Source organism: Dendrobium catenatum, unplaced genomic scaffold (genome assembly GCF_001605985.2).
Source record: "Dendrobium catenatum unplaced genomic scaffold, ASM160598v2 fragScaff_scaffold_1482, whole genome shotgun sequence".
NCBI lineage: Eukaryota > Viridiplantae > Streptophyta > Magnoliopsida > Asparagales > Orchidaceae > Dendrobium > Dendrobium catenatum.
Window position 1 is genome coordinate 888,822 of NW_021319944.1, and position 24,631 is coordinate 913,452.

General features: G+C 38.2%; 1 protein-coding gene across 3 annotated transcripts in view; it reads right to left on the reverse strand.

Moving 5' to 3' along the window:
- LOC110102976 (ubiquitin-like protein 5) overlaps positions 1 to 22,836 on the reverse strand; it is a 31,565-nt gene extending 8,729 nt beyond the window's left edge. The window contains exon 1 of one of the 3 annotated variants that reach the window (XR_003702833.1): positions 22,458 to 22,836. Coding sequence is in view for 2 of the 3 variants with exons in the window: in XM_020831504.2 (XP_020687163.1) it covers positions 22,464 to 22,685 (222 nt within the window). In the remaining variant the exon portion in view is untranslated. The remainder of the gene's footprint in view (positions 1 to 22,457) is intronic. The other 2 variants (XM_020831504.2, XM_020831503.2) reach the window with 2 other exon arrangements.
- Positions 22,837 to 24,631: the final 1,795 nt, after the last annotated feature.

Below are 24,631 nucleotides of genomic sequence, written 5' to 3' on the forward strand. Positions count from 1 at the left end.
AGGAGTTTGGGGGGGAATTAGGGGATCATCTTGAATTTGAGTTTTCTCTTTGAGATCTAGGGTTTGCTTTGGGCTCTTGGCTTTGCCGGAGATCGTGGAGAGTTGTTCTTCCTCTCGGATTGAAGAACATATTGTATCTTTGCTGCTTTCTTTGATTTCTAGTGAAATACAAGCAATATCTTGTGTTTTTCTCCTGCTTTTCCCTATTTCCTGCTGCGTTTTCACCGAATTCCTGCTGTTTTGCTGCTGTGGACAGCAGTTGGCTGCTGTATATTTACTGGTTTGGGTTAGAAATACTTGAGAACTCAAGTATTTCCTATCATATGACACCAAATGCAAGGTTGGATCTCTTAAGAATGGGCATTTCCAAGAAGTTTTGTTTAAAAATCCCCATATTATTATACTTATTGTCATCTATTTGATCATTCTAATGAGTACAGTTTAAACTTCAACCAAACTTTAAATCAAAAATTAATAATGTTAAAATAACACAATAAGTGTTGTACCCAAAGGTCCCAAACTTTCAAAAAAATGAAGACTAAAGATAATAGTATTTATCATAATTCTTCAATCATTTATATTAAAATTTCTAAGGAGCTTTCTAATGTTGGTTATGTTCATTAGCAATTGCTTAGCAAGTAAGGGGATATGGTAACACTAAGGATTCTTAAGTAGGGGACTAATTACCAGTCTATCTTTTGGAGGTATGTTCCATTTGAATCTTTTTTAGCATATTATTTTGGATCTGAAAATTGTACAATCCAAATATGTAGAATGGGCTACAAGCAAGATGGAACATCCAATAATCACAAAAGTCTATCAAATAGGAAGGAATAATCATATGCAAGATGACAACAACATTATTTTAGTTACATAAATAACATGGGTCCACATATATAAGAAACAACTAGTCTATTATTTTATTTATTTGTTTTAGGTAGACCAGGTCTAATAACTTGTTGGTCTACCTAACACTACCACTTGTAAACAAAGGCATATAGAATAAAATTTCTAGTTTCTTCTTCTCTCTTCTCTTTCTTTGGGAGTTCACACCTACTCTAAAGGTGCCTAACTTTCTTGATCCTTTAATAAGCCTATCAAATGGTCTCTCAACAAGTTAGGATACATTCTGAAAAAAAGTTCATCAAATTGTTACTGACACGTATATAATAAAGCCTATCAAATGTGCATCCATTGGCACGATTCTCCACAATTCCATGCTTTCATGGACTCTGTGGACAAACGCCTTGACTCCATATGTATTGACTAACCACATTTCTTACCCCATCAAGACTTTCGATCATCATCTGGCATTCTTAGATCGGGCAACCACAACCCTTCTCATCACCAATCTCCCCTCACTCTTTCCTAAAAACCACAAAAATTGAACTTCCTCATTTTAATGGAACGGCTGTAGAAACTTGGAAAGGCACAATAATATTTTGATTATCATACTACCCCCGAAGGCCATCGTGTTTGCATCGCGTCTTTCCACTTAGAAGACCCAACAACTACTCGGTATCAATGGCTGCGTAGGAAAGGCCAATTATTCTCTTGACCTAACTTTATCCTTTTCTTACAACAACGCTTTGGTATATCCACATACAAAGATTTACATGGGAATCTTTCTAAACTAACTCAACAAAATTATGTCCTCGAATACTAATTTGCATTTGAAAATCTAACTTTTAAAACCCCTAATTTATCTAAATCCACACTAATTAGTTATTTAATAGAATGCCTTAAATAAGAAATTCGCCATGAACTTCTTCTTGTCCAACCTGCTGCCCTCTTAGATGCTATAAAATTAGCACGTCGTCACGAAGCCAAAATTCAAGATTTTTTTCCTATACTTTCCTCTTGCCGAAAATCATCCACTCTTCCTTTCAAAAATACTACTAATTCTTTACATACTATCATCAATTCAACCAATTCATCACCCTCCCATTTCTCATCTCTCTTCCCTCTTCTACCACAATTATATCTAAGCCTCCAAATCTTCCAATCCGAAAACTTTCACCGACAGAAATTCAATTTCGAAAAAGGTCTATGTCATTGTGACGCTAAATTGGACCCCAATATTGTAGCCCAAATAAATTCCCTCTCCTTAGCACATATGACTCTACCTTAGTGGATGACTCTTTCCTCTCTTCTATCAATGAGGAAAATTCAAATCCTTAACCCGAAATCAATCTTAATGCTTTAACCGGACAATTTAATCATCATTCTTTCAAATTAATAGGCTCTAATAATAATCATAATGTGCACATATTAAATGTAAGTGTGTTGACCTGCTGAATGAAATTAAAAAAAAAAAAAAAAAAAAAAGAACGTCCGTACTTGTCATTGCCATCCCGCGCACGTTCGAACGTCGCTTCTTCACATGTCTTCGCCTCTCTCCCCACGATCTCCTCGTTCGTCGTTAAATACCCGAAGGAATGAGGCTGTCGGTTCCCTCTCTCCCTTCACGCGATTCTTCGGCTCTTTCGTGCTGCTCGACTTTGCTCACCCCAACGGCTTTCCCTCCGGATTGGAAGTTACGACATCTTAGAAGGAAGCAACAAAGGGAGCCCGCTGTTCGACCGTGCTCCTTCCACTACTTTCCCTTCTCGCCGGATAGGAAGTCCAACGTTTTGATCAGAGGCAAAACAGGAGCTCGTTGGTTCCCTCTCTCCCTTCATGCGATTCTTCGGCTCTTTCGTGCTGCTCGACTTCGCTCACCCCGACGACTTTCCCTCCGGATCGGAAGCTACGACATCTTAGATGGAAGCAACAAAGGGAGCCCGATGTTTGACCGTGCTCCTTCCATGACTTTCCCTTCCCGTTGGATCAAAAGTCCGACGTTTTGATCAGAGGCGAAACGGGAGCTCGTTGGTTCCCTCTCTCCCTTCACGCGATTCTTCAGCTCTTTCGTGCTGCTCGACTTCGCTCACCCCGACGACTTTCCCTCCTAATCGGAAGCTACGACATCTTCGACGGAAGCAACAAAGGGAGCCCGATGTTCGACCGTGCTCCTTCCACGACTTTCCCTTCCCGTCGGATCGGAAGTCTGACGTTTTGATCAGAGGCAAAACAGGAGTTTGCTGGTTCCCCCTCTCCCTTCACACGATTCTTCGGCTCCTTAGCGCTGGTCGACTCCGCTCCTTTAGCGACTTTCCTTCCTGCTGGGTCGGAAGTTACGGCATTTGATCGGAGCAACAACAGGTGTTCGTTCGTTGTGAAGTTACTACCCCCTTTCCTCGTGCTTCTCCAACTCCGACTCCGACGAGGACTTCCTATTCCTGTTGAAACGGAAGTTATGATATTTTGATCGGAAACTACAACTGAAGCTCGCTTGTTGTGTAGGTAACTTTCTCCCTTGCCGCAGACTTCTCGGCCAAATCTCGTATCCGCCGAACCAAAGACTCTAGAGGGAGAGATTATTTGTTTTAATTTTATTAATTAACTAATATTAATTATAATTAATTTAATAATTATTTTCAGTTATAATTAATTATTCATTATATTAATTATAATTAAATATTATTAGTTATTATTAATTATATTTAACTATTAATTATCATTAATTACTATTAATTATTATTGATTATAATTAGTCATAACTAATTATAATTAATTATAATTAATAAATTAATTATAATTAAATAGTTAATTATAGTTAATTTTAATTAATTTTTTAATTATTTTTAGTTATAATCTATTATAATTAAATAACATTAATTGTAATTAAAAATAATTAATGGTTAATTTGAAAATGCATGCCTTCTCTCGCCTCGATTCATGAGCCTCCACCGTCGATCCACCTCACCGGGCCCCAAGGTATAAATTTCTAACTTAAACCCCGTCCTCGACGCGCCTAGCGCGCCAGTGGACCCCCTATACGCACTCTTGTAGCACGGTGGGGGAGAATCCGGTGCGACGAGACGGGTAAGCCCTATACACGCTCTTGTAGCGTGGTGGGGACAGTCCTCGACCTCAACATTAGCACCGTCGATACCGCTACGAAAGGTACAATATTCTAAATCCCATTTTTGGCATTTATGTCGGACTGAAGAACCACCTATACGCGCTCTTGTAGCACGGTAGGAGGGAGTCCGGTGCGACGCATACGGCGAGGTGGGTAAGCCCTATACACACTCTTGTAGCGTGACAGGGAGAGCCACTGGTGTTCTCGTACGGGTACTGTTGAAGGCCCCATACAAGCTCTTGTAGAGTTGTGGGATGAAAAAATATACGTCCGCGGTGTCTAAGGACACCTACCATACACGCTCGAGTAACGTGGTGGGAAGGCCCAGCTCCCCTACTTTTCCCCAAATGGGGCATATGCCGGGATGCTGTCGAAATTTTCACTGAAGCATACAAAGCCTAAACAATAAGAAGACATCATTTGGGCAACAATGCAGAAGACTTGTACTTGAACAGAAATGCACAGAACTTGAACTAAAATGTGCAGAGGACTTGTACGAACAACAGGGGACTTGGATTTGAATTAAACTACAAGAAATGGAATCCCAAATCCTAAAATGCATAATAAAAATCAAGATTCAAATGTTAAATGACAATCTAATGCATTCAAACAAATACAAGCAAACAAGCAGGGGACTCGTGACGAACAAGACCTTGATGTATACAAACAAGAAGCAATACTCAATTCATAACATCTGAGCAATCACAAACAAAGACCAATCATCAATACTTGAATACATAAGCACACAATGAATGATGCTGGTTTATACAACGACAGATGCAGTGGACTTCTGCAACAGTTCCTACGAGGTCAAAAGCATTGTGCTTATAAGTAATAACAATTAACTGTAGAATGTACGGGTATCTCCCACCTGCATTAATGATGGACAAGATACGAATGCAACAATCCTTTCATTGCATATGAATAATGATATTCAATCAAGTCCACATAATTTCAATCCACTGTAAAGAATATAAATGTCTTCTATATGCAACAATGAAGAACTCAAAGCACAAGCAATGTTGCATGTAGATTGAGATGGCAATATTGTCAATTGATAGTAGAAGATTCATCCTTACAAGCAAGTACATCAAAACCACCTGAGATTGGTGAAAGGTAGATATGATACTGGTATAAATGGCTCTCCTACGAACATTTTCAAGAGATTGTAGTGGATACAACGGGTCCCTACAAACAAACACAAGCCACTTGTAGGTAACAACAATGGGTATATCGTAAGTACAGCAAACCCTTGTGGACACAAGTACAAATGTCACCTACGACAACGGTGACCAAGATCTACGAGTACGTCGGGTATAAGGGCAACCCGATGTACAGAAAAAGGACACCTCCTGGCAGAATGGAAGAGATGTTTGAATAAATTAGAACTAAACTTCCTGGTGTTCCAATGTCTCTTCTTAATCTTATACTTAAGAAGAAAATAGTTCTGGTGTCCACAAACATAGAAAGTGACAAGTCTATTACACTAAAGAGCTTGAAAAGATTCCCTTTCAAGGCAGTGGCCACGAATTTTAAGAAGGACATCCCTGGTGTATGAGAAAAGGGAGTCAACATCAAGATGAGGAGATGCCTCATAACATCAAGACCATACCGCCACCGGATCTGCAACACTTATACAAGCAGACATAAGGCGTCTACAATCTACAACGCCCCGTCACCGGATCCACAACACTCGTACTAGCGGACAGAAGACGTGTATAAGCTCTTAAATGAAATGTTGTGTACTCAAATGGCGATTACCTCCACAACTACAATTATTTCAGTGTACCCCTGCACATGCACCATAACTTATATACATATAGGTACACAAAGGGGTATGTCAAATCAATGAAATTCTAAAACACCCGCATGGGCCCCGGCGAGCGTGTTATTGATACACACGTGACGTCTAGGGATGCTGCGCGGGTTAATAAGTGAATTCAAATTCGAACACGATCCTTCTATACTGATCAATAGGAGTAGACAAGGTTCGAACCAACAAACAAGTATACGGTCGCGACAACCGGTATATTTATTTTATTGCATTCATATTAGGCCGTCAAGACCTATAATCAAGAGAATTTACTAACAAAGGCATAAAGCCTACGAAATCCGATCCTCCTAAGCAGGTAAACAGGAGTGGACAGGATTTGAACCATAAGATAAATATGCGGTCACGAAGTTGACCGGAATATTTATCTTATACATTCATATTATGCCTTCAAGATCTATAACAAAAGAAATTCATTCTCAAGGTCATAAAGCCTACGAGAAACCCGATCCTCGGTCAACAGCTCGGCCGAGTCGACAAGGTTCAATCAACAAATGGAAATGACCCCATACACCCCGATGATGGCCGTGTTTAACGAAAATCTCAACCAGATGGGTTCACAAACACCTTCAAATATTTTCAAATGCTATCACAAATACCCACAAAAATCCAAAAAAAAATCTCAAAATCCCAAAAATATTTAAAATTGAAATTCAATCATAAATCACTTAAAGCAAAATTCACTCACCTTCCGCAACAATTTGCCGAGGTGGACAAATTCAAATATAACTTCAGCTCACAAAGAGCTAAATGCCTGGTCGAAAATATCATTATGATTCATTCTCAAATAATTTCCTGCCAATAAGGACGTGGTACGTGTCCTCCAACCGGCGATTTTGCCGCCAAATGGCACAGCAGGATAAACGGCTATGACCCGGGGCCCTCTGAACAGAGTGATTTTGCCGCCAAATGGCACCATGGAATACCGGTTATGGCCAGAGCCAATACGCTCCTTATTGACATCAAATCATTGAGATATTAATCAATAGAATATGATCGATAGGCACAAAGCTCTCTGTTAGCTAAGGTGGATTTAAATTTGTCCCCTTAGACAAATATCCACCCCAGGTCTACAAGGTACCCTTGGACCAGGTCTACAAGGTACCCTTGGACGAAGCAACCCATGGCTGCCGACAAGGATCCTTCTGTCAGGTTGGGTCGACTACCTCCTCTGACTAAGTAGACCAGGGACCACGATGGCCCGGGATGACGGAATCATGGGATCTTGATCGGGTCTATCATACATTCCCCCACCATCCGCTTTAACTATAAGATGGTAAAATTTCTATTTTAAATATCAAATCCTCCAAAATCTTCAAATTTCCAAACTCTCCAATATCCTTCAACCCATGCTGCTACTATATGCCAGATAACACCTATTCTTTACGTATCTGATTGATGACTAGCCTTAATCGAAAGTTCTCTCTCATTACCGGGAGAGGGTAATTAACTATAGGGGCTTGCGCATATAGGAAACCAAAACTCGAATCATAAAGTCCTCGCAAAATAAGGGCGAAATCTCTGGGTAGTGTCTTATCTACAAATTCATTTGCATTCCCAAAATTTACCCCGGAACTTATTCCGTTAAAACTCCCTCGCTGAAGAAAAGAAAAGCAAACAAGCAGGCGGAGGCCAGGGCCGAGTTTTCGAAGCCCACATAGTGGTAGCATAATTTCATTCCAGAGCACCTTATTACCAATTTAACGTTTCTGTAGACAATGACAACTTATTATCATGTAATTCTAAATGTCTGCTATTTAACATTCTCATTCAAAGCTACCAGGTCTATTTAGATCTAATCATTCTATCCATACATGGGGATGATATCGTTCTTGGCATGCAATTGGCTATAATCTTTAGGATTGGTTTTATAATATTGTCAAAACCTCACCATGTGATTCCATAATTAAAAAAAAAATCATATTACTCTAATAGGCAAACATGTCAAAACCTCACCATGTGATTCCATAATTACAACATGATCATATTTCCTTTAACCAGCTTCATGCAATCATTTCTCATTCACCCACCATTTAATCACACGTCATAGATCTCGTTTCTTTCTCCCCTTCCAACAATTGACTAACTGCCTTGATAAACTCACAACTCCATTACTCCTTTCCATCTCTACTCTCCTCAAACAATTCCAACATTTATTTCAACCTCCCCAAGGCCTATCACCACCTTGCACTATTGATCATCATATTAACATTTCTTTATTTTCTAAACCCGTTAACATCCGGCCTTATTGTTACCCACATTTCCAAAAAGATGCAATGGAATAATTGGTCTACAAAATGATTCATGACGGCATTATTCGTCATAGTCATAGCCCTTTTTCTAGTCCAGTTTTACTTGTTAAAAAATGGGATGGCACTTGGCATTTCTGCGTTGATTATAGAGCCCTTAATACGGTTACTATTAAACATAAATTTCATTTCCCTACCTTAGACTAACTTCATGGAGCTACTATATTTACTAAACTCGATCTACGTTCAAGCTATCATCAAGTTCGAATGCATCCTCACGACATTCATAAAACTATCTTTCGAACTCATGAGGGACATTACGAATTTCTAATTATGCCTTTTGGGCAAACTAATAATCCATTTATATTTCAAGCTTTAATGAATCATATCATCCGTTCATTCCATCGCAAATTCGTTATAATCTTCTTTGATGACATCTTGATATACAACCCCACCCTCCAACTCCATGTTGATCACCATACTCGGGTTGTTCAATACTTCCAAACACATCACATTTTTCTAAAACTTAATGAATGTCAATTTTGTCAATCTCCCATTGAATACCTAGGTCATTTTGTTCCTACAATATGCGCCTAACCTAACCCTACTAAAATTACAGCTATAACTAATTGGCCAGTTCCATCCTCTTTACGCCAATTGCGTTCATTCGTAGGGTTCACGGACTATTATCAATAATTTATATCACGTTATGCTTCCATAGCTGCTTCATTAACCAATCTTCTAAAAAAGTAATGTTTCAAATGGGATAACAAAGACTTACCCGCTTTTCAAACTCACAAATTAACTATGATATCTGCACCAATCTAAACCTTACCTGATTTCACGCAAACTTTCATTCTTGAAACAGATGCATATAATGTCGATGTGGTTCTTTTACAAAATAATCATCAGATTTCTTTTTTAAAGCAAAAAATTATGCCCAAAACTCTCGACTTCATTGACTTACATGAGAAAATTATATACTATTACTAAAGCCATTTCCAAATGATGACAGCATTTATTAGGCAATGAACTTATTATTCGTGCTAATCATCAAAGCTTATGAGAACTTCTAACTCAAGTCATCCAAACACCTGATTCAACATCATCATCTTCGCAAGCTTTTAGGGTTCAATTTTCGTCGAATATAAGCCAAGGAAAAACAAATATCATCGTTGATTCCTTATCTAGACACCAAAAAACCATTTGACTTCTTCTTTTTACTAAACTTAACTATATTTTCTCTTTCCCTATTTAAAGACCTACAAAATGAATCACTTCACTCTCCAGATATTCTTGATATTGCTTCTCAGCTTTCTAACGAATAACTCTCTAATACACTTTATCAATTTTGTGACCATATTATTTATTATAAAGGTCGTATTCACCTCTCTAAAGATTCTTTCCCTTAAACATCAAATCCTCACAAAATTTCATTCCTCACCTCTTGTAGGCCATCAAGATGTTCTTAAGACAATCAAACGAATTTCGACTAATGTTTACTGACCTGGCCTTCATCAAGATGTTGCTGAATTTGTTAGTAAATGTCTTACTTGTCAAGAAATCAAATATTATACACTACCTCTGGCAGCCTTTTTATCTCCTCTATCAATACCTTCACAAATTTGAGAAGACTTATCTATGGACTTAATCAATGGTCTACCTAATTGTAATGGTTATACTTCAATTTTGATAGTCGTTGATCGTTTATATTTTGGCCATTTACCTTCCAAATATTTTTCTTCTAAAGTTGCTTATCTTTTTGCACATATGATTGTTTGCTTACAAGATTTTCCCAAAACCATTATATCCGATTATGATAGTATATTTTTAAGTAACATTTGGCAACAACTCTTTAGTTTAAATGGTACCACATTACATTTATCTCTTCTTATCACCCGCAAACAAATGGCCAAACAGAGGTTCTCAATCATTGTTTAGAACAGTATCTGCGTGCTTATATATCCTCTAAAACCTAAGTTATGGTCCTCTTTTCTTTGTTGGGCATAATTACGCTATAATACATCCTATCATACATCCATTAAAATGTCTCCATTTCAAGTTGTTTATGGTCGACTTCCTCCAAATATTCATTCCTACACTCCTGGAACTTTCGACCTTCCCGCCAGTGATACTCATTTAATGGATAGAAATACCCTTCTCCAAACTCTACGATAAAAATTACTTCAAGCAAAACATCGAATGAAAATTATGGTCAATCGCAACTGTAGAGATTTGCAATATCAATAGGTGATTTAGTTATGGTCAAATTACAACCATTTCGACAAAATTCTATTGTTAACAGTACCCATTCTAAACTTGCTAAGAGATATTTCGGTGTGGGAAATCTGTGGGCTCCGAAAATTCGGCCTCGGCCTCTGCCCGCTTTTCTTTTTTATATTTGGCGATGGAGTTTTAACTGATAGGTTCCGGGGTAAATTTTGAAAGGCAGATGGGTTTGTAGATAAGACACTACCCATAGATTTCGCCCTCATTTTGCAAGGACTTTATGATCCGAGTTCTGGTTTCCTATAGGCGCAAGCCCCTATAGTTAATTACCCCTCCCGATCACGAGAGAGAACTTTCGATTAAGGCTAATCGTCAATTAGATACATTGTATCCATAGATACTTAGTATCAGGCATATAGTAGCAGCAATAGACATTAGTATTGGAGAGTTGGGTTTGACTTTGGGTATTTAGAAAGGTTTGGAAAGTTTAGATGTTGAAGGATTGAGATATTTAAAATAGAAATTGCACCATCTTGCACTTAAAGCGGATGGTGGGGGAATGGATGATAGACCCGATCAAGATCCCATGGTTCCATCGTCCCGGGCCATCGTGATCCCTGGTCTACTTAGTCAGAGGAGGTAGTCGACCCAACCAGATAGAAGGATCCTTGTCGGCAGCCATGGGTTGCTTCGTCCAAGGGGACCTTGCAGACCTGGGATGAATGTTTGTCTAAGGGAACAAATTTGAATCCACCTTAACTAACAGAGGGCTTTGTGCCCTATCGATCATATCATATTGATTCATATCTCAAGGATTTAACGCCACTAAGGAGCGTATTGGCTCTGGCCATAACCGCTATCTGTGGTGCCATTTGGCGACAAAACCACTCGGTTCAGATGGCCCCGGGTCATAACCGTTTACCTGCAGTGCCATTTGGCGACGAAACTGCCGGTTAGAGGACACGTACCACGTCCTTACTGGCAAGAGATTGTTTGAGAATGGATCCTAGTGATATTTTCGACTAGGCATTTGGCTCTTTGTGAGCAGAAGTAAATTTTGATTTGTCCACCTCGGCAAACTGTTGCGGAGGGTGGATGGATTTTGCTTTAAATGATTGATGGATTTATTTCAGATTTAAATATCCGGACATTTTGGTATTGATTTTGGATTTTTTGGAGTATTTGGATGGCATTTGAAAATATGTGTGAACCCCTCCGGTTGAGATCTGCATTCAACACAACCATCATCGGGGTATTTGGGGTCATTTCCCTTTATTTGATTGGACCTTGTCGACTCTGTATAACTGTCGACAGAGGATCGGGTTTCGTAGGCTTTATGCCCTTATTAGTGAATTCATATTGTTGTAGGCCTTGAAGGCCTAATATGAATGTTTTAAAGCAAATATACCGGTCGCCACAACTTTATATTTGCTTAATGGTTCGAACTCTGTCGACTTCTATTGACCCGTATAGAAGGATCGGTTTCGAACCTGAATTCACTTATCGACCCACGCAGCATCCTTAGACGTCACGTGTGTACCAATAACACACTCGCTGGGGCCCATGCGGGTATTTGATTGTATTTACCATTTTAGTGTACCTATGTGCATACAAGTTAAGGTACATGTGAGGCGGTATTTTGAAATATTTGTAGTTGTGCGTATAACTGTCATTTGGATGCACACAACATTTCATTTGAGAGCTTATACACGCCTTCTGTCCGCTAGTACGAGTGTTGCAGATCCGGTGGCGTTGCATTGTAGATTGTAGACGCCTTCTATCTGCTTTCATAGATGTTGCAGATCCGGTGGCGTGCATCTTGGTGTTGATTCCCCCTTTCTCATTCACCGAGGAAGGACTTTTCTTTACTTTGGAGTCAATGATTGCTGGTTTGGAAAGAACTCCTTTCAAAATCTTTGGTGTAGAGGACTTGTCATTTCTGGTATTTGTGGGTACCAGAACTGTTTTCTTCTCAAGTATGGAACTAAGAAGAGACTTTAGAACACCGGGAAGTTTGATTCTAATTTGTTCAAACATTTCCTCCCTTCCGCCAGGGGTGTCCTTTTTCGTACACCGGGTTGCCTTTGTACCCGAAAAGCTTGAAGATCTTGATCACCGATGTCATAGGTGATATCAATACTTGTGCCCACAGTGGTTCGTTGTACATACGATATACCCACTGTTGTTATCCACAAGTGACTTGTATATATTTGCGGAGACCCGTTGTATCCACTACGAGCTCCTGGAACTGTTCGTAGGAGACCCATTGTTGCCTACATCATGCCCACATGTCACCAATCTCAGGTGGTTTGATGATTGCACTTGTTACAGGGACAGATCTTTCATTATTGGTCTCCCGTATTGTCATCTCAATCAACAGGCATTTGTAGGGATTATTGTAGGAGTTCGTTGCATTCATCTTTCGTGTGCATCGAGATTTCATCTCCTACTTGCAACTTGTTGTTAGCTTGGACGACTGTGCACTTAGATCTTGATTTGTTCATTCATCCAAAGCCCAGTTCTATATATTCCATTGAACCCAAGTCCAAGGTTCAACTCATGCTTGAGTCTTGTGTGTTGTTCTTGAAAGTTCAAGTTCTTTATTGCTCATGTCAAATTTGGATCCAACTTGAGTTCAATTTGAGTTCCCTACTCTCCACATCTTGTTCCAATTTGAGTTCAAGTAGTGAGCTTGAGTGATCTTATTCAATTCATGTTAGAGTTCATTTGAGTTTGAGTTCTATGTTCGGGTCCCCTGATGTTGCACAGTTCGAGTTTCAAGAACAAGTTCAAGTGCTTGTTCAAAGTCTTCTGGGATCTTTTGAGTTCAATTGTACATTCGTATTGACTTGATTTTGATTTCAGTTTGATTTCATTCCATTTGGGTTTGATCTTTAGAAATCACTTAGAGTTTTAGTCCACAAGTCCACTGTTCATCGTACAGGTCCTCAGCTCATTTTAGTTCAATTTATGTGTATTTTTGTTCAAGTACAGGTCTTCTATATTGTTGCCTAAGAAGGTCTTCAAATTGTTCAAGTTTTTGTACATTTCAGTGAAAAATTCGGCAGCACCCCGGCATATCCACCTTTTGGGGGAAAATAGGGGAGCTGGGCCTTCCCACCACGCTACTCGAGCGTGTATGGTAGGTGTCCTTAGACACCGCGGCCGTAGTAATTTTCATCCCACCACGCTACAAGAGCGTGTATGGGGCCTTCACACCTCGTCGTATGCATCGCACCGGGCTCCCTCCTACCGTGCTACAAGAGCGCGTATAGGTGGTTCTCCGGTCCGCTGCAAACGTCGAGAATGGGATTTGGAACATCATACCTTTGCGTAGCAGTCGTCGGCGGTGTCGGTGTCGAGGTCGAGGTCACAAATTATTTTTAATTAATCGCTTTAATTATAATTAATTAATTTAATTAATTAATTTAATTAAAGTTAATTAAAATCATAAGTCATAATTAATTTAAAATTAATTAGGACTAATTGATATTAATTAATTTTAATAAATAATAATTAATCAACATTAATTAATAATAATTTATTATAAATTATAATTAATTAAAATTAATTCTAATTAAGATTAATTATAATTAATCAAATTAATTATAATTATTTAATTAAAAATCATCTTTAATTAATTATAAAAATCATGATTAATTAAAAATAATAATTATAACTAATTGTAATTAAGTAAAAATAATTATAATTAAATATAATTATTTTATATGAAAATAAATCATCCCTCAGTTCGACGGATTTACGGGATTAGGCCGAGGAAGCGGCGGCTTTACGGGATATGGCCGGAGTAGCGTGCAGAAGGGAGAAAGTTACCTTCACTACGAGCGGGTTCCCGTTGTTGTTCCGATCAAAATGTTGAACTTCCGGTCCAACAGAGAGGGAAAGTCGTTGGAGGAAGCGAAGTCGCCTAGCCACAACGGGGTCGGAGCATCGGCGGAAGGAGGAGGTGCGGTCGGGTAAGGAGTTCGGCAACGGGCTTCATGCCAGTGAGCTCCAGTTCTAGTTCCGATCAAAATGTCGCAACTTCCGATCCTACAGGCAGGGGACGGCTTCGGAAGAAAGGAGAAGTAGCGACTTCGGACGGTCTCAAGGAGTCGGAGAGTGAGCGGGTTCACAGCAAGCGAGCTTCCAGTCGTCTCTTCCGATCAAAATGTGTAACTTCCGATCCTACCGCAAGGGAATGTCGTCGAAGGAGCGGTCAGACAGCAAGGAGCCGGAGAAGCGCTTGAAAGGAGAAAGTTATTTCGCAGCCAGTGAGCACCCGCTGTTGCTTCGAATTAAAATGTAGTAACTTCCGATTGGATAGGGAAAGAGTCGGACAGCGGCAAGGGAGGCGGAGGTCACTGGATTCGGCCTAAGAAGCTTGCGATTGGAAGAAAGTTACCTTCAGCGACAGCGAGCTCCCGTTCTGTCTTCCGATCCTACCAGGAAGGGAAGATCGTCGAATGAGCAAAGTCGAACAGCCAGAGGGAGCCGGAGAAGCAAACGTGAGCTCCCGTTCCTGCTTCCGATCGAAATGTCGTTCCTTCCGGTCCTACAGGTAGAAAGTCGTCGAAGGAGAAGAGTCGAACAGCAACGAAGGAACCAGAGAGGCCGTCGGAAGGGAGGAAGTTGACGTCGCAGCAAGCGACTCCCGTCGCTAGTTCCGATCAAAGTGTCGTAACTTCCTTTCCAACTGGAAGGGACAGTCGTCGAAGGAGTGGAGCGAGAGCGAGTTGTTGAGCGAGAGCCGAAGGCCTTTCTTTTTGGTCCCTTTAACGACGCCAGTGTGAGATCGTGCGACGGATGGTCGATACGACGTCAACGTGCTAGCGACGTGGGAGGAAGCCGTGCGACAGCAGACGGCAGGTAAGGTATTAGATTTCTTCTTTTTGTTTTACATACGGGTCAACATTTGGTTTTTTTACAAACCAAGATGTGCTTAGCCCAGTAGTCCATCGCCTACAACTACCTCCCGACAGTAAAATTCATCCAGTTTTTCGTATCTCTCTTCTGAAACATTTTAACAGTTCCATCCATTAACCCCGCACCACTACCAAATTTTCGTTATAACAACCAACCTCTTCTTCTACCTTATGCTATTCTAGCTTCACGAATTATCAAAGTCTGTGATCAATCCCATCAACAGGTCCTGTTATAATGGAAATTAAATTTACCCGATGATGCCACATAGGAAAATTTTTCAGCACTCCCTTCCTCTTTTCCTTCTCTCAAACTTGAAAACAAGGTTATTTTCCTAGAAGATGGGAGTGTTAAATATCAGCATATTATTTTGAATCTAAAAATTGTACAATCCAAATACGTAGAATAGGATACAAGCAAGATGGAACATCTAAAAATTACAAAAGTCTACCAAAGAAGTAAAATGCATATGCCACAATACAACAACATTATTTTAGCTACATAAATAATATGGGCCCACATATGTATGAAACAACTAGTTTATTATTTTCTTTTATTTGTTTTAGGCAAATCAAGTCTGTAATAACTTGTTGGTCTACCTAAACACCATAAATATCCCCCTACTTGTAAACAAATGCATGATAGAATAAAATTTATGGTTTCCCTATTCTTAGTGTATCTCTTCTCTCTTCTTTTTCTTTGGGAGTTCACACTTACTCTAAATGTGTCTAACCTCTTGATACTTCAAGAAGCCTATCAAATGCATAGCATCTTTATATATTGAACATGTTATCTGCAGCATAATTATAAATACGTATGGATATGATCGTGGCAACTTATTGAATGGCATACTCTTGTCTACCCTAACCAACATTTCTAATATTCAAGGCCGTAATACTACTAAAAGATGTCACATAACTTATTAGACTAGGTGTTTATGTACCTTCCTATTGATTTAGAGTTATTGTATGAGACCGAAACATTGATATCTATCATTATTGGTGGATAAATATTACTTGACATTCTACTTATATATGAAAATATAGTGTGAATGTTTATCAATAAGCTGCATAAATGTGTCAAAGTTGAACTCTATTGCATACTAATTTTTATTTGAAATTTAATGAATACTTTATTAATAGTACCCTTACCATTGAGCATATTGCAATTTACCCGACAAAATCATTTGTTTTTTTTTTTTGGGGGTAGGATCAATTGCATTTGCAAATCATCATCACAATAGCAACTTCATCGATTGTAGATTTTCTCTAAGGTCAAGTTTTAGCTATTTATATAGTAATTTCTTCGTTTCAAACATCTCTATTAAGTTTTGTTTAGTTTTCTATTGTTGTTTCTTTTATAAAAAAATACCTCTCAAATCTCTTATCATTACTTGGTTGCCCAAGTAAATCCCGCCCATCTGAGGCAAAACCATTTCAACTTTCCTTATTTTTGAGAGTTTGTCGGCCAATTAAGGTTAAGCTCCTTTCTTATTTCTCATGTTGTCTAAATGTATTGCTTTCGGATATCAGGGTATGATAATATTCACAACAATGATGTCCCAATCATACAAGAGCATAAGAGAACAGTAGAGTACCTAAGAGGACCATAAAAGTTTGACACCAGATTGACTACCCAAGACAACTGCTCATGTAATAAAGTAGTCAGACACGATACTAATCAAATGGTAGCGAATGAGGCAAGCAAAGCATAAATAGAAAAGGAAGATGCTTCAAGATAACTCAAATATACAGACAGCAAAACGAAGAAATTGCAAAAAAGCACAAACCACCATGGAAGATAGTTTTTATACTACTCATTCACCTGTGCCTTAATCCTTTTAAAAAGAAAAACAAGATTCAACAGCAAGCACCTGCCCCTTATGGTGTGTCAAGAGGTATCTATGATGACTATTGACTACTACTCCAAAGGAGTGGTAGCACAAGACACAACAAGCCAACCACAAAAGATTTAGTGAAAGTAGACTGTCAGCGCCAACCTAAGCTAACAACATAAGATTCGTTACCAACATTAGCCAATCCTGTTAAAAGGTTGGCTAAAGCAAGATGCATTTAGGTTGAATTAAATAGAAAAAGCAACTATAATCAACTTCCGTAAACTTTCGATGATAGGGATGAGAACATACATCACAAGTTGATAACAACAAGTATGGATGTTACAACATTTTTCGGGTGAATTCCACAAATTAAATTGGTTATACTTGGGTGAGCAGATAGTATACCAAATACATATCTTGGTTTGGTCCAATCATCAATAAAGTTGACCATAAGAACAATGTCTTAACAACATCATAAAAGGGGGGTAAACTTCAACATTTTTTTATTATATCTACTTAATAGTTTATTTGTAGGAGCAATGACACAGAGAGGTGTCATAATCCAGGAAGCCCTCTTAGCATTAGATTAATCAACACAATTTAATTACTTTAAGCTAACCAAATTTAGAACTGTTAATTTGGCTACCATGGACTAACATGAAACTACATATAAGGACACATGAATGCTATGAGAAAGAGGCAAGCACCACATTATACACAATAATAAGAAAAACGAAACCAACCCCTGAAGAGGTGGCTGGCTAACATCTTTGACCAGCTAACCACCTTGGGAGTTGCTAATCACCATGGCTTCCCTCTCCATATCCCTTGTTTCTAAGGGTTAACTGGACAAATAAGTCATTCAATTAAAAATAAAACATCTTTATGTTCTATAGTTTTGAACTAGCCATATTCATTAATGTAGAATTTATCCCCATTTTTTATAGGAGCTCGCATAAGTCCAATAAAAAAAATTCTAATTCTATGAAATTAGATCTACGTCTGAATCAATTTCACTTTCTTGAAAATTTCTCTCCTTTCTCTATATTGGCCACTATTCACTCCTCCGCATCCTCATTTTCTCAATTTATTTGTAAGGCCTAAGGAAGAACACAAGAGCAAGATTAATCAAGTACAAGAAGACTGAAGTGATAAAGAACCATTCTAAATGCAACTTTCCACTTTTCATCTAGGTACTTAACATCAAACTAAACCCCAACTCTAAATCCCACTCTCCTCAGCATGACATGGCCAAAATTTGGACATCTCATCAAATTTATTTCATTATAATTATATCGGCACCAATAAAATAAACCAATGCAATCTGATGATCTAGGTTTGATGAATGGTTACTTATCCCATCTTTAATTTTGTTCCGTATAATTTGGATTGAGATAAAGATCACTAAAAATTTTCATCTTGATCCCAGATCAAATTAGGTTCAAGTTTGACTTTCATCCCAACCTCCTTATTACCATCTTTAATTTCACACATCTATAAGAAAAAAAGGAACATAGATGATGGCTTCAATAAGACCTCAACACAGTTAACTTTATCCCATTTTGCATAGAATACCATTAACCTTCATTCATGGACAATGGCTCAGAGCAATTTACAATATAAAACAACCAATACCACATGCATTAAGTGAGCAACTACTAGGATTCAAAACAGCAAGCATAACATCATGATACCAAATCATCTTCATCCTATGAAGTGATCAACAACCATTCATAGAGCAAAATAATAGAATTTCCATTTCAAAGGTATGGCTATCATCATGTTTGTTGCGAGCTAGAATATGCGCGGCGATAGAGTTTTAATTCTACGTCTTAGCGTTGCACGGATATTTAGCTCACATACAAAGAATACAAATTTTTTTACGTGGAAAAGCCTAGAAAGGGGAAATATCACGGGGTCTAGCCCAGTTGAAAAGATTTCACTATAATTTGAGTTGAGTACAGTGGCCTGACTCATCCTTAAGGGCGATCAGATTACAAATGTCAACCGTATGGTTGAAGTCTAATGTCAAATCTGGCGTCACTTGGAAGTTAGGGCGTCAATTAGTAATCCGGCAGTGACTTGGCGAAATTCTTGCGGAGTTCAGGGCCTCAAGTGGTGGTCCAGCAAAGGTGAGGGCCTCAAGTGGTGGACCGGCGAGGGTGAGGGCCTCAAGTGGTGGTCCGGCGAATGTGAGGGCCTCAAGTGGTGGTCCGGCGAGGGTGACGACCTCAAGTGGTGGTCCGGCGAAGGTGAGGGCCTCAAGTTGTGGTCCGGCAAAGGTGAGGGCCTCAAGTGGTGGTCCGACAGAGCAACGACGTTAGGCGGTGGTCCGGCGGAACTCAGTCGGTGGTCGAGGAGGAGCAAGAAGGCAAGAGAAATCTCCAATCTCTCTCTTTGAATCCTTTGGCTTGGGGTCCCTCCTCAAGAGAAAGGAGGGGTCTATTTATAGATTTTTGGAGTGGCATGACCCGTAAATATGTGAGAGATCAAGGGTAAATGGGAAGTGATTGGATGGATGGCCGATGTTGAATCCCTTGATCAAGGACCGTTTGATGGACATTTGAATGTCTTAGTGATGTCGAAATTTGGTGATCTTAGGCTCGTTGGACGTCTAGTCGAGCCACTCGATTCGACTATAAGCATGTCACGTTTGGAATCCGTTTGGTAATCCAAATTGTGGTTTGAACCTTCCACCAGCGCTTCGAATCCTTAATTCGAATCCATTTGGGCTCGGATTGAGTCAATTTTGGTGTCGTTGGGTTTGTATTTCCGAGACATTCAGTTCGACTATAAGTTTGCTAAAATCAGAGTTTGGATGGTCCCAATTTTTAATTTTGGAAGTTTCCAACTTGATTTTGCCTCGAGATTCGTGCCCTATCAAGATAATTTTGTGAAAACGTATCAACGTTCATTATGTAAGCATTGAGATAAGACATCTTATTCATTAGTTCAATTAATGCCTTATCAACATAATCGGGTTTTATTATCGCTACTTCTCATAAAAGCTATAAGTCTCCAGTATGAAATATTTGTCAGGCTTGAAAGAAAATCAAAATTCCTATTAATAATTTCTCTCAATTCTCTTAATAAAAAATTTAGTATTTGACATAACTCGCTCATTTTTTTATAGAAATTGAGTGATTCAAAGCTCTAATTATTTGTGATTTGGTCCCTAAAAGTTGTACCACTTCATTGAACAATTAAAATTCCATTGACTCTAATCATTGCTCAATCGCACGAGTCCCTTCCTACTCAAACCTTTCATTGAAATCCCCTATTCTTAATACTAGGTTTTCCATAACTCCACCATAAAACCTTAAACCCTTATATCTTATTGTTTTCATCTATAAACAACAATAAACTTGAATAAAAATTTAGCAGTCATGAAAAAAAAAAACTAACATAATGCATCAATTAATACTATTTCAACATGACAATGAACAAGAAAAACATCACATAATTGTTGAACTACTTAAAAATACTGATTCACGTAAATATATTTTGAAATGCATATTAGGTATGTGTTTGCATAATAAATATGAAAAATACCTCTTCAGCAAAAACTTAACTAACAAATTCATACAAAGATGCATGGTTTATAACACCCTTGCACAAGCACCATTAGCAATGATTTGATTAAACATAAATGTATCTAGAGATTCATTTCCAACCACCCTTTAACTTATAAAATTAATAAAGAAACCACACGCTTAATGTTGGGCAATTTCTTATAAAATATAATACATTCAGTTCATAGTGAAATAGGATTGCATTGGATGTGATTTATTTATTATAGAAGCAGAAGCATCACTTGCAAATATTTGTACATTCAATACCGATAAATGACACATAAAGGGCGTATTCTATAGGATTGCTGACAAATTAACTCGGTTGTGTCTCTTCTTTCTACTAATCCAACCAAATAGTAATAAAAAAATTAGCAAATACTAGAAAAAATTTACTACATCATTTCTCATAGTTTAGCTTAAAGCTCAACATAACGGATCATGCATTACAATATTAGCATAGCTACATAACACACCCCTAACCACCCAAACAACCTTAACCAAAGTTTTTAAACCCCAACAACTCTAATGGTTCCCCTCCCCCTATTTTGACCTGCACAAAAACCTAGCATGGATCCATCTATTCTCCCCAAATCAAGAAAACACGATCCAATTAAAGGCCAGAAAATCTTTGCCAAGCTTCCAAATATAAGTAGTGTCCTCATTATGAGTATTCAAAGTTATTATTCCACAACCTACCACATTCAACCGAGCTGTCTAAAAGTCCTATATATTAGCTATTGGTTACAGTGCATATGACTGTAATACACTAATACTAATACCAATTCTATCATTGCAAATGCAGGATTCAGTTGGTTGTTCACACTGATTATAACACCAATTGATTCCTTCAATTTTCCGGAGAACATAGGTATTACATGAACAATTATCAATAAGGAAGTTAGAGGAGACACAGTTGTGCCTCAACCACACAATCGTTGGCATGCTCCGAAGAAACATTGAGCAAGAACACTTGGTAAGTTGAAAGAACATGGCGAAATTCCAACACAGATAACAAAACCCTTTTGCATAGACAATAAATAATCACATCTATTTCAGCATGCTAATGTTTAAAATAATACTGCATGACCATTAATCTTTCGTGAAATATTCCCCTGAGTTAAGAATACAGACAAGCGTACCCAAATTGAGGATAAGATTGCAGGTGAGGAGCAGAGTTTATGCATTGCTAAGGAATTATGGAAGCCGCCGAGCGAAACATATTTTTTTCACGCAAAATTGCAACAAAATATTACAATTCAATTGGTTACTCTCCAATAAGTTGCAGGGGCCTCCTAATCTCCATCTTCATTCTTCCTATTTATTGTAGTTGTTATCAAGCCAATTATCTCTTTAGCAGATGCATTATTGTGTATTTCTAGAGTTGATACATGTATGAATCCTCGTAAAGCAACCTCGTCTTTGTTGATCATGAATTATCTATGATATGTCCTGAACTTGGATGCACTTGTATCTCATATTATGGTACCTTATCAATCCTTGTGGAACTAACTATTCGATTACTTGATAAAATCAGAACATTCAAGAGATTCCTGATGCCCTAAAAATTAGAGGGAATTTCAGATTTATGAAAAGTCTGCCATCCACCCAGAAAATCAATTTAAAAACAACTTTCTTCGTACATAGCATCTAGGACCAATGAGATTCTAGCATAAATCTCGTACATATATTTCCCAAACACACAGTTTCTTACAACTCATGACAAGCACGACATGGAACATAATTTTCAAACCCTAACACTACGATCGAGAGAATAAATCAAGTTCGAACACAGCAATAAAGAAACGCGATACATCAAAACCAATCCCAAACTCAATTTAGAGAAGCGTACAAGGAGCTAATTGTAGTAGAGCTCGAGGCCCATCCCGTCGTGGATCTCGTAGTCCTTAAGTGTGATGTGATCCTTGTATATGTTATACCATTTCTGTATGCGGATCTTGTCCGCCCGTGTTCCAGTCTGCGCCGCTACCAGCTTCTTCAGATCACCGATGGTGTCATCCTCGTTGCACTTTACCCGCACCTTCTTCCCCAACCGATCGTTCAACACCACCTCGATCATCTTCTCCCGCTTGGCTTTCTCCTCTACAGATTCTAGCGAGCAACGATGGCCCCTCTTTATAGTTAAGAGTAACTTATTCTCCAAGAAAATGAGGTAGGAAGAACCTTGGGTATGAGGGCGCCTTTTATAACTGCACTAAGAATATCGGCTTCCCCCTGCTGCTGCTCGAGACCGGTGAAATAGTCGAGGGTTTTTATATGATAAGAGTTTAATGTAAATTTTATTAAAATTTTGAGGTATTACAAAATTTTAAAAATTATTTATATGATTTTGATTTTAAAATTATTAATACTATAAATATTTGACTTTATATCACATAATGTTTGAAAATTGATAAATGCATCTATTATTTTATTTTAAGAGAAACAAATTTGAAAGTTTTGTTGGAGTCAAAACGGCTCCGCTCTAGGCCGTGTTATATCCTGACTCGAATCTGTTGGTGTCGGAATTTCTTCACCCAGGCAGGCCAGCCGACCTCTCCTGCTCCTCCTTTGCCCCTTTCGCACGCGAGCAACCCAAGCGGCTCCCAACCGCGATTCTCTCCCTCTAATCGCACAAACCACACAAGTTTTTCATTGTTTTGAAATTTTCCAGCTCCTGCCGACGTCCCTCTCTTCAAATTAACCCAATAGATAACTTAGGACATCACTTTTTACTTCTTTTCTCCCACTTGCAACCACCTAAAACTCTTCTTTCTCTTCCTTTTTTTTTTTTTAAATGTACCCTTCTTTGTTAGGGGTGTAATCAGTGATATTTGTATTTGAACTCTTTTATAATTATTTAGATGTCAGTCCTAAGTTGGATTCCTTAGCATAACAATACATGTAGTAACATTCCCTATCGTTCATAATGAATAAGCTTGGGTTAAGCATAACTATACATTGATTTATTGCTCATATATTCTTATTCATGCAAGCTAGATTTATACGTTAAAAAGTGTAATTTATGCAATTTAGTTTGTTTAAATGAAACATATCTCATTCCTACAAATCCTAGTAATTATACAAATCATGCTTGACATGTTGATTTATGTGTGCTTGTTGGTTATTCATAAAATCATTTATCTTGTATGATTGCATGCATGTTGGAAGAATCCTATTGATTTTTTGCTAGCCGGGGTCAACGGGCCTCCAGAGTGACGACTCTACATGAAATCATTAGATTTCCTTAGGTATCATTTATCTTCCCGGTATAGATATATGATGAACCGACAATAAATATACATGTTTAAATGCAATAAAATATAAGCAAATGTGAAGTGGAAAAAACAAATGACTATAGGTTATTTTGAGGTATGATGATATATAGTATGATTGTATTTTCAGGCATTAAAATAATTGTATTGATATTTTCTATGCATGTTGGGTTCGGGTTGACCCGAATAGTGTTGGATCAATTTTGGGTTCGACCCGAACCTGAACCATGACCCGAAATTGACACCCCTAATCGGAAGCAGCACTTCCACAAACAATAGTATAATGCCTCTCTATAATTATGGTTGATATGTGATTATTAAAATATATGTTTGTCTCTCTATTTGATATGTCACAAAAAATATCTTGGTCTGGCACAAACTTGATACAAATATGAGTCGGAAGCTTAGGGTTTTCCACGTAAAAGTTTAGTGTCCCTCTATCTCCTCAGGTTTCTATTTGTGCGATGAATTTTTGTGCATTTCTATGACTTGAAATTTTTCACTTTATCTCCGTGAATTCCTCACCTCGCAATAGTACCAATATAATGATATCACCAATCTCAAATAGCTCAAAATACTTGATAGTTTTTTATCACATCACATCTCCATATGTAACTTGAACATGCATCTATATGCATAGCAACATAACTCAATGTTCGCCTCCAAGAAAATTATCTTTAAATTTATAATTATAACCCCGCTCTCATGAACTTATGGGTTTTCTTTAATTTTCTCGGAGGTAGATTGAGTT